This window comes from Babylonia areolata, chromosome 20 (assembly GCF_041734735.1).
Source record: "Babylonia areolata isolate BAREFJ2019XMU chromosome 20, ASM4173473v1, whole genome shotgun sequence".
Lineage (NCBI taxonomy): Eukaryota > Metazoa > Mollusca > Gastropoda > Neogastropoda > Buccinidae > Babylonia > Babylonia areolata.
The window spans coordinates 31,487,603-31,500,338 of record NC_134895.1 but is presented as its reverse complement, the minus strand read 5'-3'; the positions used below and the strand labels follow the sequence as shown (position 1 = coordinate 31,500,338).

The 12,736-nt window shown below is 43.5% G+C and overlaps 1 protein-coding gene across 2 annotated transcripts in view; it reads left to right on the top strand.

Annotated features, from left to right (window-relative positions):
- LOC143294878 (uncharacterized) overlaps window positions 1-10,312 on the top strand; it is a 24,272-nt gene extending 13,960 nt beyond the window's left edge. For both annotated transcript variants that reach the window (XM_076606398.1, XM_076606397.1), the window contains exon 2: window positions 7,266-10,312. In XM_076606398.1, coding sequence (XP_076462513.1) covers window positions 7,320-9,845 — 2,526 coding nt within the window. In that variant the 5' untranslated portion in view covers window positions 7,266-7,319 and the 3' untranslated portion in view covers window positions 9,846-10,312. The remainder of the gene's footprint in view (window positions 1-7,265) is intronic.
- The last annotated feature ends 2,424 nt before the right edge of the window (window positions 10,313-12,736 follow it).

Here is a 12,736-nt window from a genome sequence, read left to right as displayed (position 1 = left end):
TGAAACATTTCCATAGTTTAGTCTTATGAAGGATAGTGTTTATTATCTCAACAGTTTTCGCTCCACAAGAACAGATTTTGATAATGCAAAGGATCACGACGTAGTAAACACACACAACACACACACACACACACACACACACACACACACACACACACACACACACACACACACACACATAAACCACCCCCACCACACACAAAACTACTGATTTCGACTATGAGTTCAGACCTAGTCTTTGTGTTCAAAAGATCAGATATAATGTATCAGGCTACCGACTTTGAGTCAATGTTTTGTTTTTGTGTGTGTGTGTGTGTTTTGTTTGTTTGTTTTTTTTTTTTTGTTTTTAGGGGGTGGGTGGGGTCGGTCCAAACGTTAAAGGCCTTAAACATTGCTGCGTGTTCTGCAGTGAGAATGGACATGTCTTCTCCGGAATGAAAGTATCTTTTAGTCATTTAATTCACTTCTTGTCACTGAGAGGTTCACGTGTACTATCCTACTTAATTCCTCCTCATTGTGGTTATCATGGTAACGAAAACATGTTGTCCAAAAGTGGCGCTAAACGATCAACAAAAGCATCAACTTTGAATAGTTCCTTCTCACTACAAAAACGCTGCAACATGGTAGAGAGGTTTCAGGAGTGATTCTAATTCCAGTCAGCGGAGACTATTGTTTGTTTTGATTCAGACTGACTCATAAAAGAATTTCGAAAATAAGAAAAAAAACAAACAAACAAAAACAACAACAAAAACAAAAACAACAAAAAACAAACAACAAACGAAAATAACCAAACGTTTATGACTCGAGTGTGATTCCTGCTGAACAGCAACAATAAAACTGAAATCCCTGGGAGTTAGGGTGGGTGGCAGCGGTGTGTGTAAACGTACATGTGAGAAAAAAACAACAACCAAAATCAACCCCCCAAAAAAAAACAAACAAACAAAAAAAAAAACAACAACAAAAAAACACACACTAAAAAACCACAACACAAACAACAACAACAACAACAACAAAAAAACCAGAAGAAAGTTTACCACACAAAACAAATGGTCTCTTTAATGTGTACATTTATTCGAACTATTTGAAATCATAAGAAATTTTTTTTAGATTTGAACGCAGAAATTAAAAATCCATAGAAGAAACGTCACAGCCAAGGACTGAACAAAAAAAAAAAAAAAAAAAAAAAAGGGCGAAAGCAGTACATATCCAAACAAACAAAGAAATATGTATTTTTTAACCGAATGAATGAACGCATGAATAATAAAAAAAAAAAAGTCAATGAATGATTGGATATTCTCTAAAGTCTTTTGGAGTGCTTCTGCAGCCGTACTACCAGTATGATGATATTTCACTGACAATGCCGATATATATAATTATACTTCACTGACAATGCCGATATATATAATTATATTTCATTGACAATGCCGATGTATATAATTATATTTCACTGACAATGCCGATATATATATATATATATATATATATATATATATATATATATATATATATATATATATATATATATCTGAGGACTTCAGAAGGGACGAAACAGCAGTCATTTCTGGCATACAAACGGCCCACCCAATTGCAGTCTTTGAATGGTTTATATTTTACATGTCACTTTTTTTAATCTTTGTAAATAATTTTGAAATAACGGAAGGGTTGTTGTTACCTGCAATTGTTGTCATCCACTGTTACAAAATAACTAAATAACTAAATAAATAAATAAAATAAATAAATAAACATTGCCGGAAAATCCATCCACGTTTTACACGGTCAAGCAAAGACGGACACAAGGGAGCGAACATCGGGAGTAAAAACAGCTTTCGTGACGGACACAGACTGATATTACAAACGAACTGATTGATAATTAGAATAACCAGATAAATACATTAATCATAAAAGGGATGTGAACAGAAAGAGTGGATGGGCACTGTAGCGGTGCGGGCAGGTGAGTGAATGAATAAACAACTAGATAAATAAATACATAAATGAATAGAAAATTAAAAAAAAAAAAAAGATAGACAAATAGTTGATTAGGTAATTAAACAATTGATTAACTCTTTCCATACGAACGGCGAAAGGGACGACGTTAACAGCGTTTCACCCCAATTACCATCATCAAAATATTGCAAACGGAACGCTCTTATACTGAAGAGGTGAATGTTGACAGAGAATACCACAATTCTGACGACGGAAGCTAAAGGCTGGGTCATTCAGACACCCACTGGACATCCGAGGGGTCTGTGTAGAGGAGAAGAGAGGACTGGCCGTACTGAGTGAGTTAAAGAACAAAACACCTAACTAAATAAATGAAAAACATTGGTGGATATTAACCAAAAGAATGGGTGAGTGCTTTTTTGCGGTGGGGTAGGGTTAAGTTTGGAGGTGGGGTGGGGTGATAATGAATCACATTAAGGAGTGAAACAGTGAAGAAACAGGAATTGACGCGACAATGGACCTGTCTTTGTTTTTTGGTGTTTTTTTTGTTTGTTTGTTTGTTTGTATGTTTTTGTTGTTGTTGTTTTTTTCCGTATCATCTCTGTCATGTGCACCACCATAGTGTGTCCCCAATCTTCCCATTCCGACTTCCGCCCACCCCCCCCAACTCCACACCCCCGACGCCCCCGGCTCCCCACACACCCCCCGGCCCCCCCCACACAAACCCCGCCCCCCCCCCCCACATCCCCCGGCCCCCCACACATCCACCGGCCACCCACACACCCTCCGGCCACCCACACACCCCCTCTTCCCCTCACTCCTTCCCGCCGCTACAGCCCCAGGCACCAGACCAGCTGTGACTGTGTTCTGGCACTCTTTTCATGCTGCAAGCGACAGCAGCAGCTGTGGAGAGAGAACCTTGTGCCGATTTTGGTTGTTGATGTTGTTGTTGTTGTTTGTGTGTGTTTATTTTTCTCGTGTCTTGCCAATGTTTTGGAATTGCCTTTCACACCCCTGCACCCCCCCCCCCCCTTCTCTCTCTTCTTCTTCTTCTCTCTCTCTCACCTAATATATTTTTTTAATTGGATCACAACTATACTCATCAGTATTCGCATAATTATGTTTGGTGTTTATCTATACGTACACGCCCGCACCAAGACTTTTCTCTCTTTTTTTTTCAGCCATAGGTATTGCTGTCATCACTTGGAAATAGTTGTGGTTATCATCATCGTATAATCTTTCTCTGTCTCTTTGTCTCTCTCTGTCTCTGTCTGTCTCTCATCCCCCCCCCACCCCCATCTCTCTCTCTCTCTGACTTCTTGCAAACGTTTTCGTTCTGTTGCTCGTGTCCGATACGTATTACAGCAGATGGCTAATTAACCAAATACTTATTTCTTTCTTTCTTTCTCCGTTTTATTCTTGACGATTATCAAGTGCATTTTTGTATTTCATCATCATCATCAACAACAACAACAACAACAACAACAACAACAACAAAAAGCAAAGAAAAAGAAAACAGAAAACATAAATATAGTTTCGAGTGACTTTAACGTGTCGTTAGTGTTTGTTGATAGCATTAACGATGCCGTCATGTTATAAATCTGATTTCCTTTTTTTTCTTGTTCTTTTTCGTTAACAGCATTGAAAATTCTATCGTATTATAAACATGACATTAACTTTTAAAACGCGAATCAAATGTTCACGTGACAATGCTTGTCAAGAACAAACATTGCAAACAAACAATACGCACTTGTCATGGAATCCTTTTTCTTCCTGTGACATTCCACACACGTTATCCCTGAAGTTGTGAATGCACTCGGCTATGTTTTCACGGTACGAGTTAGCCTGAACAAAATTATTCAAGAATAATCAATTTTAAATTTCGTTATCAGTCTAAATAAATTGAGACAAAATACACCCACCGCAACAATCCGATACAAAGCAAAAAAAACAACAAAAAAACAAAAACAAAAACAACAACAACAAAAAAAGTGTATGTGTGCGTGTGACTGGAGCCTGACTGAAATGACACCGGAAACGAATGATGAGCGCCTGAGGGCAGTTGTCAGTCGGCTCTACCCAGGTAGACAGCTTGTTCTGCAAATGACTGTAAAGCGCTAGAGTTTGATCTCTGACCGAAGATAGGCGCCATGTGTGTTTCAGTAAAGAAAATGAAAACGAAATTATATCCAGACAGTGAATATGCATTTTTGTCAGTTCTTTATAAATGCTTTCGGCATTGAAAGTCTGTTGCGGTGACAGTTCTCGAGTAACAAGTTCACCAGAGAGCGAAATAAGATAGTTTAAACAGTCTTGGGCATTATGAACATCTGTACACGATATGCTATTTATCTATTACATAAGTTACAGGTAGCTAGGTTGGAGAAGGACAGTGTGTGAATAGTATTGTATCGTAGGCCTATCATATTGTATTGTATTGCATTGTATTGAACTAGACTGGATTGGATTATTTTTTTTGTCACAACAAATTTCTCTTTATGAAAACCGGGCAGCTCTTTACAGGTAGAGCGCTTCGCCACAATACAGCGCCACATTTTTTTTCTTCTTTTTGTTTTTTGTTCTGTCTGCAAGTGTGTTTGGTGCACTATCAAAACGTAGTTTTCTTTCTTTAGAATTTCGCAGGGAAATCTTTTCTTCTTTTTTTTTTTATTTTTTTTATTGCTGTGGGTTCTTTTATGTCCGCTAAGTCTGTGTTGCACACGGGACATTGTTTATTGTCTCATCCACGTGAGGGGATGAACAGCCAATCGACCAAACCCACGCATATCAATATACCATACGCCTTCCCATTTTTTAAATAGTCTATTATTATTATTATTATGGTATTGTTGTTGTTATTGTGTTTTTGTTGGTGTGCTTTTTATTGTGATTTATTATTATTATTATTATTATTATTATAGGTATTGTGGTTGTTGTTGTTGTGTTTTTGTTGGTGTGTTTTTTATGGTGATGTTTATTATATTTGTCAAGATTTGTCGGGTCGAAAGGAATAGAATTTTATTTTAAAGACAGAACAAGTGGAATTCTTAGATAACGTCAAGTGTTTGGTATCATGCCACGATTACCCTGTTACAGTTAAATCCCAAAGGCTTTCATTCATTCATTCATTCATTCCTTCCTTCCTTCCTTCTTCCATTCATTCATTCTTTCTTTCTGTTCTTCCGTATTCCTTTAGCTTGACTTAATTATCAGTCCTGCTTTCTTCCCTTCATTTCATCTCCCATACATTCAAAATCAAGCGGTTTATTCTTTCTTTCTTTCTTTTTTTTCCCCCTCCTCCTCCTTCTCCCTTTCTGTTCTTTCTACTTCCTAGTTTGTTCCTCGTATTTTCTTTATGTGTTTCTTTTCTTTCTGTCTCTCTTACTTTCTCTCCCTTTCTTTTCCCAATGGTTTTATACTTGTCCCCCCCCCCCCCCCCTCCTCCCCCGCCCCCCATATTTTTGTTATGAAGACAAGAGAAAAGGTTCGGTTATATTTTGAGGCGTCACCGGATTTCTGTTGTCTTTGTTGGTTTTGTCTTAATATTCCTCTTTTCTTTTCTTTTTTTTCTTTTTTTTCTTCTTCTTTTACTTTTTGTTATTTATCGTTTTTTTTTTTGTTTGTTTGTTTTGTTTTGTTCGTCGCTGTTCTTTCGATCTTTATTGTTCTCAGTGATTTATCTGATAAGTAAAAAAAAAAAAAAAAAGAAAAAAAAAAAAAAGTAATGAACACACACACACACACACACACACACACACACACACGCGCGCGCGCACCCACGCACGCACAGACACACACAGACACACACACACACACAGACACACACACACGCACCCACGCACGTACGCACGCACAGACACACACACACACACACAGACACAGACACAGACACACACACACACACACACACACAGACACACACAGACACAGACACACACACACACACACACAGACACACACAGACACAGACACACACACACACACACACACACAAGGAGGAGAAATTAGGCAGCCCGATGAGCACTCCACGGTAGGAAACAGCTGCGGCTGCTGTGCCTGCTAACCTTCCCCATCAGGAGGAACAAAACAGCAACATGAGCTTTAACTCACTCAGTACGGCCAGTCCTCTCTTCTCCTCTACACAGACCCCTCGGATGTCCAGTGGGTGTCTGAATGACCCAACCTTTAGCTTCCGTCGTCAGAATTGTGGTATTCGTTGTCAACATTCACGTCTTCAGTATACTGATGAGAGCCTTCCGCTTGCAATATATTGATGATGGTAATTGGGGTGAAACGCTGTTAACGTCGTCTCTTTCGCCGTTCGTATGGAGAGAGTTAATAGTCTGTAAGGAGAGGGTTTGAACCCCACACCCACCTCCACCTCCACCTCTGGCCCTCTCCTTCCCCCGTCGCAAATCCGTGAAAGTTTACGAGGAATGAGTAATACATTTGCATAAAATAAAGAGAAGGGGGAAAAAAAAGAGAAGAAGAAGATCAAATAAAATAAAAGAAGCTAAAATAATATAAATGAAATAAAATAGATAAGCAATAAAAACAGGTCAATTTTTTAATATTTATCTAGATGAATTAATAATGATCATCATCATAATGATGATAATGATTATTTATAAATAAAAAAAAAAAGAAGAAGAAATAAAATAAATAGATATAGATATACATGAAAACAAAAAGATACGGAATTTCGAAAGGTCCATTCCTTGGAAGTGTGTTTATTGTTTGGTTATTGGGAATTTTTTCGTTTTTTTTTTCCTTTTAATCGCATTATATGTTATTTTACCAATGTTTGTTTTTTGTTTTAGATTAGACCCTTTATTTTTGTTTTTCTTTATATTTTTTGTATCAGTTGTGGCCATTAATTAATGCATTTATGTATGTAGTTGAGTAATTCTTTGGACGTGGTGAGATGTGGTGGAATGGCCTGCAACAGAGACCTGACTGCTCTGAGATCATTTACTGTGATATGATTGCAGTTGGGCCTTTCCCTCTTCAGGTTCAGCAGAGCTTTTGTGATTTGACATTGTAGATTTGATGACGTTCCTTGGTTTTGTGTGACCTGACATGTTTTGGTCTTGTGACGTGTTCTGGCCTTGTGACTTGAGTTTTAGTGGTGCGGTGACGTGTTTTAGTAGTGGCGTGACGTGATTTGGTGTCGTGACGTGTCTTCAACCCTGAAATGATTCTGTGTGGTCCGCTGGCCTTTTAAAACCCAAACTGAAGTGACATGAACTGAACACCCACACAGCACAGTTTGTCCCCTAAAAGGCATGCCACTGATCACCTGGTTGTTCTGTTCCTTGCTGCAGGTCGTTAGGAACTTGTGTGTGTCCCGCTGGGTCCAGTCTCCGGAGGTCGCTGAGATGCCTCTGAGGATGGACCAAGGCGCCCCCTTCCCTCCCAGCTCCAACCCCAGCCACCACCACCCCTCCTTGCCCCGCCACCACCACCACCACCACCAGCCCCTCTCCCACGCCTTCAGCCACCGTGGGATTCTGGAGCTGCAGAAGCCGATGGCGTCGCAGCTGTCTCACTCCATGGTCTTCCAGCACCAGAACTTGGGACCCGGGAGGCCGTTCGGGGGACTGTGCTTGGACGGGTCTCTGGCTGAAGCGTCCTTCGTGCACAGCCGCCTGATGCAGCACGCCGCCCCTCCTCCCATGACGCCGGTGTATCTCAACAACGCCTCCACCATGGCTCAGCGCGAGTCCAGGTCCTCAACGCCCGAGTCTCCGGAACCTCCTCAACATTCCCCTCCTCCTCCTCCTCAGCCTCCTATTCCCCAGCAGGAGGTAGGGGCAGGGCACAGGACGTCTCCCAACGAGGACCAGCAGGAAGGGAGCGACAGTGAGGGGGGCCGGGTCAGGGACAGTGCAGTCAGTGTGGGCGACAGCCAGAGACTGGAGACGTCGTCCTCAGCGTTGTTTGGCTCTGGTCGTGACAGTAACAAAGACAGTGTGGACATGGAGACTTCCGACTCCAAGAGGGAGACAGGGATCGGGAACAGCTCGCGCTTCACGGACGATGTGGGCAGGTACCAGTTTCAGGACGAAAACCATTCCGCCTCCGCCACCAACACTGACGAGAACATTGACGTGGATGACGACCCACCGCTGGAGGTGGACTCACCACCAACCTCCCCTCTCCACCACCCCCGTTCCAGGTCCACCCCCACCCCTTGGGAGGGGCAGGAGGGGCAGCAGAACGACAGCGGGCACCGGGACAACCTCATGGACCAGCATCACGACAACCTGGAGAGCATGGCCGACGAAGACGTGGAGAACGACAACAAGTGCAATGACAGCTTCGAGGACTTGCCGACCGGCCAGCTCTTGGAGAACGGACAGTACGTGACGGACCTGGAGCGGCTGAAGGCGGACCTGGACCGCATGAAGGAAGAGGTGGACTACGACGGCGAGGACAACAACCGGCAAGCACTGACCAACGGCAGTCAGGACGACTCCAGCGACGAGAGCAAAGGGAAGAAGGACGGGAGCAAGAAGAAGTCCAACCTGGTGAAGCCGCCCTACTCCTACATCGCCCTCATCACCATGTCCATCCTGCAGTCGCCGAGGAAACGGCTGACGCTGTCAGGGATTTGCGAGTTCATCATGAACCGCTTTCCGTACTTCCGGGAGAAGTTTCCGGCCTGGCAGAACAGCATCCGCCACAACCTCTCCCTGAACGACTGCTTCGTCAAGATCCCCCGAGAGCCGGGTAACCCGGGCAAGGGCAACTACTGGACCCTGGACCCCGCCAGTGAAGACATGTTCGACAACGGCAGTTTCCTCCGGCGCCGGAAGCGCTACAAACGTGTTCAGCAGGCAGACTTGATGTCCCAGTCCACGGCCTTCATGTGCGCCGGGGATCCTTACTTCAACCCCCACCATCCCTACTTTGCCGCTGCCGCCGCCGCCGCCGCCATGGCGGCGAACAGTCACCCCCATCTCGCCCCCCGCCAGCACCCCCACCACCCTCACCACCCCCACCACTCCTCCATTCCATTCCCGGGGGGCGGGGGGCTGGGCGGGCTGCCCCCCTACAGCCCCTACATGTCCCAGCTGGTGCAGCAGTCGCTGCTGCAGAGCGAGTACTCCCGGGTGTCGGCCACCCCCCACCTGTCGCCCCACCCCTCCCCTGCCGGCTTCTCCAGCATGGCGGCGCTGACGGGCATGGGTCCTCACCTGTCCCTGCCGGCCCTGGTGGCCGGGCCTCCGCCCCACGGCCCCTTCCACAAGGCGGAGAGCAAGATGGAGCAGCTCAAGGAGAAGGCCTCCCCATCCCCGCCGCCTGCCCCTTCCCCCTCCTCCCCACCGGCCCCGCAAAGCCACCTCCCCGTCACTCCTTCCTCCTCTTCCTCCTCTTCCTCGGCCCCCTCCTTGAATCCACCCCCCTCCACCGTCTCGGTCACCGCCAGCGGCACCACCCCCACCACCCCCTCCACCCCTACCACCACCTCCAAACCGGCGTTCAGCATCGACAGGCTGATCGGCACCCCTTCCACCACCTCGTCCTCCGCCTCATCCTGCACCTCTCCTTCCTCCTCCTCCTCCTCAGCCCCCGTCATCACCTCCTCCTCCTCCCTGCGGACAGACGTGTTGAGCAGCGGCGTCAAGATCCGGGGGACGTCCCCCACCCACCACTCCCACCCCCACCCCTCCCCCGCAGCCCTGCTGTCGGCGGCCTACCCCCGGCACTCCTCACTGGGGGGTCTCCCCACCCTGCCCTCCCTGGCCGCCTTGAGGGCAGGGGCGGGGGGCGGCGCCCCAGGGGGGGTAGGCAGCGCCTTCGCCTCGCCCCTGTCGCTCACGACGTTGTCGGGTGTGTCTCCTGTGGACCTTGAAAAATACCGCCAGTACCTCCTCCTCCACACCTCCTGGCATCGATAGACGTGTGTCTGTGTGTGTAGAGGTGATATGATTTCATTAACCCGTGATGCGCAAACACTGTATCTGCACTGACGCTTGCAAGAAAAAAACAAATAAAAAAAAATAAAAAAATAAAAAATAAAAAACCAACCACCATCGGCCAGATCTCGTTTCTGTCACCAGACACCGAAACAATCAGTGATATTGAAGACTCTGGGCACAGCGCCACAGCAAAGAGACCATTAATTCGCGAAGCATCATCATTTTGTACTGTGTTGAATCTTTTATCAAGGCGTTAAGTCTTTACCGCCGTTATTACTCCTTGGACTGTACACTCTGACTTGCAATGGTCGGGTCCGGCAATATAACTGTTCAGATGCTAGCCCACGTTCAGTAATACTTAATAGACTGTCCAGTACTGGATAGTGTTGAAACTGCCAGTGGTTGCATCTTTTGTCATATCCAAATGGCCCAGAGGAGGGGCATGGTCAAGAGTTGATCATGGTTGGGAGGGGGCAGGGAGGTGGGGAAGGGGGTGGGGTGTGTGTGTGTGGGGGGGGGGGGGGGGGGGGGGTGTGACTGTCAAAACTGCCAAAGTTTACGTCATCCTCCTGTTGTCTTGTCTTGTCTTGTCTTTCTTTGTGAAAACTGCCCAAGGGTTGGGTTTCATGAGAATTGTCCAGGGTGTGGGGTTGGGATGGGGGTGTTGCGGTGAAGTAAATCCACCATTCTTTATGGGGAAAGTTTGGGGTTTTTTCCAAACGACCCCCCCAAAAAAAAACAAACAAAAAAACAAAAAACAACAACAAAAAAAACAACAACAACAACAACAAACCAAACAAAACAAAAACAAACAAACAAACAAACACAAAAAACGATAACAACAACAAACAAACAACAAAACAAAACAAAAAACACAAAAAACAAACAAACAAACGAAACCTCAAATAAATAAATAAGCTAAAACCCGAAATATGAAAGCATATCATGTACAGAATCTTAGCAGACCTAAAACAATTTTATATTGCTACAAAGTTCTCGTCAAAAAATGTTAGCTTGTATTTCGGGATCAAACGATGGGAAAAAGAAAATTAAGGTATCGTTGTTTTTTTTTTCTTCAATGCCTGTTGACAGCTTTCGAATAGGCCACGTAATTCTTTAAAGACATTTCACATCTTTGAGACACGGGAGGGAGATAAGTTTGTCACATATTTTGCATTGTTTCTACTGCTAACACCCCTCCCAACTCTACTTTACACCCCCACCCTTTTATTTTCGTTGAAATTTCTTTCTTTTTCCCCCATTTTTTGTGTCTGATTGATGGGATTTGGAAAAAGAAAACAAAAAAAATTGAGGAGGGAAGAACAACAAGTGCATATATTGTTGTTGATCGTGTGCTCTTTCTTTTTTGTTATTATCATCATTATCATCATTCTTATCATTGTTGATATTATTATTATTACTATTATTATTACTATTATTATTATTATTATTATTATTATTATTATTATTATTATTAACTTATAATACCAATGGGGAAAGCGAAAATACATAGTACTTTCCCTCCTTGGTATCATATACAAACTATAATAAGCGGTTAAATTATACATATTTCCTGAATTTTACCTTGCATATAGAACGACATTGCACATAACAATAAAATGTCTTATAGACATACCTCTTGGACCAGAGTCTGCATTTACGACTGAGCTGCTTGAGCCTTTAGATGCATTTGTTGGGGAGGTTACATGGGGCTTCCCACTGCAGCCATTGTTTACAGCTCAACAAGTCCAACAAAGCGACATTTCCTCTGTGACGACAACCTGATTTACTGCGACATCATGTTACTGAACACAGCAATATGTCGTTAACAGCGATAAAACTTAACACAGTGACATCTCATTATTGAACACAGCAATATGTCGTTAACAGCGATAAAACTTAACACAGTGACATCTCATTATTGAACACAGCAATATGGCGTTAACAGCGATAAAACTTAACACATTGACATCTCATTACTGAACTGAACACAGCAATATGTCGTTAACAGCGATAAAACTTAACACAGTGACATCTCGTTACTGAACGCAGCAATATGGCGTTAACAGCGATAAAACTTAACACAGTGACATCATGTTACTGAACACAGCAATATGGCGTTAACAGCGATAAAACTTAACACATTGACATCTCATTACTGAACTGAACACAGCAATATGTCGTTAACAGCGATAAAACTTAACACAGTGACATCTTGTTACTGAACACAGCAATATGTCGTTAACAGCGATAACACTTAACACTTTGACATCTTATTACTGAACACAGCAATATGTCGTTAACAGCGATAACATTTAACACATTGACATCTTATTACTGAACACAGCAATATGTCGTTAACAGCGATAACACTTAACACTTTGACATCTTATTACTGAACACAGCAATATGTCGTTAACAGCGATAAAACTTAACACAGTGACATCTCGTTACTGAACACAGCAATATGTCGTTAACAGCGATAACACTTAACACATTGACATCTTACTACTGAACACAGCAATATGTCGTTAACAGCGATAAAACTTAACACACTGACATCTTATTACTGAACACAGCAATATGTCGTTAACAGCGATAACACTTAACACATTGACATCTTATTACTGAACACAGCAATATGTCGTTAACAGCGATAACACTTAACACAGTGACATCTCATTACTGAACACAGCAATATGTCGTTAACAGCGATAAAACTTAACACAGTGGTATCTTATTACTGAACTGAACACAGCAACATGTCGTTAACAGCGATAACACTTAACACAGTGACATCTCATTACTGAACACAGCAATATGGCGTTAACAGCGATAAAACTTAACACATTGACATCTCATTACTGAAC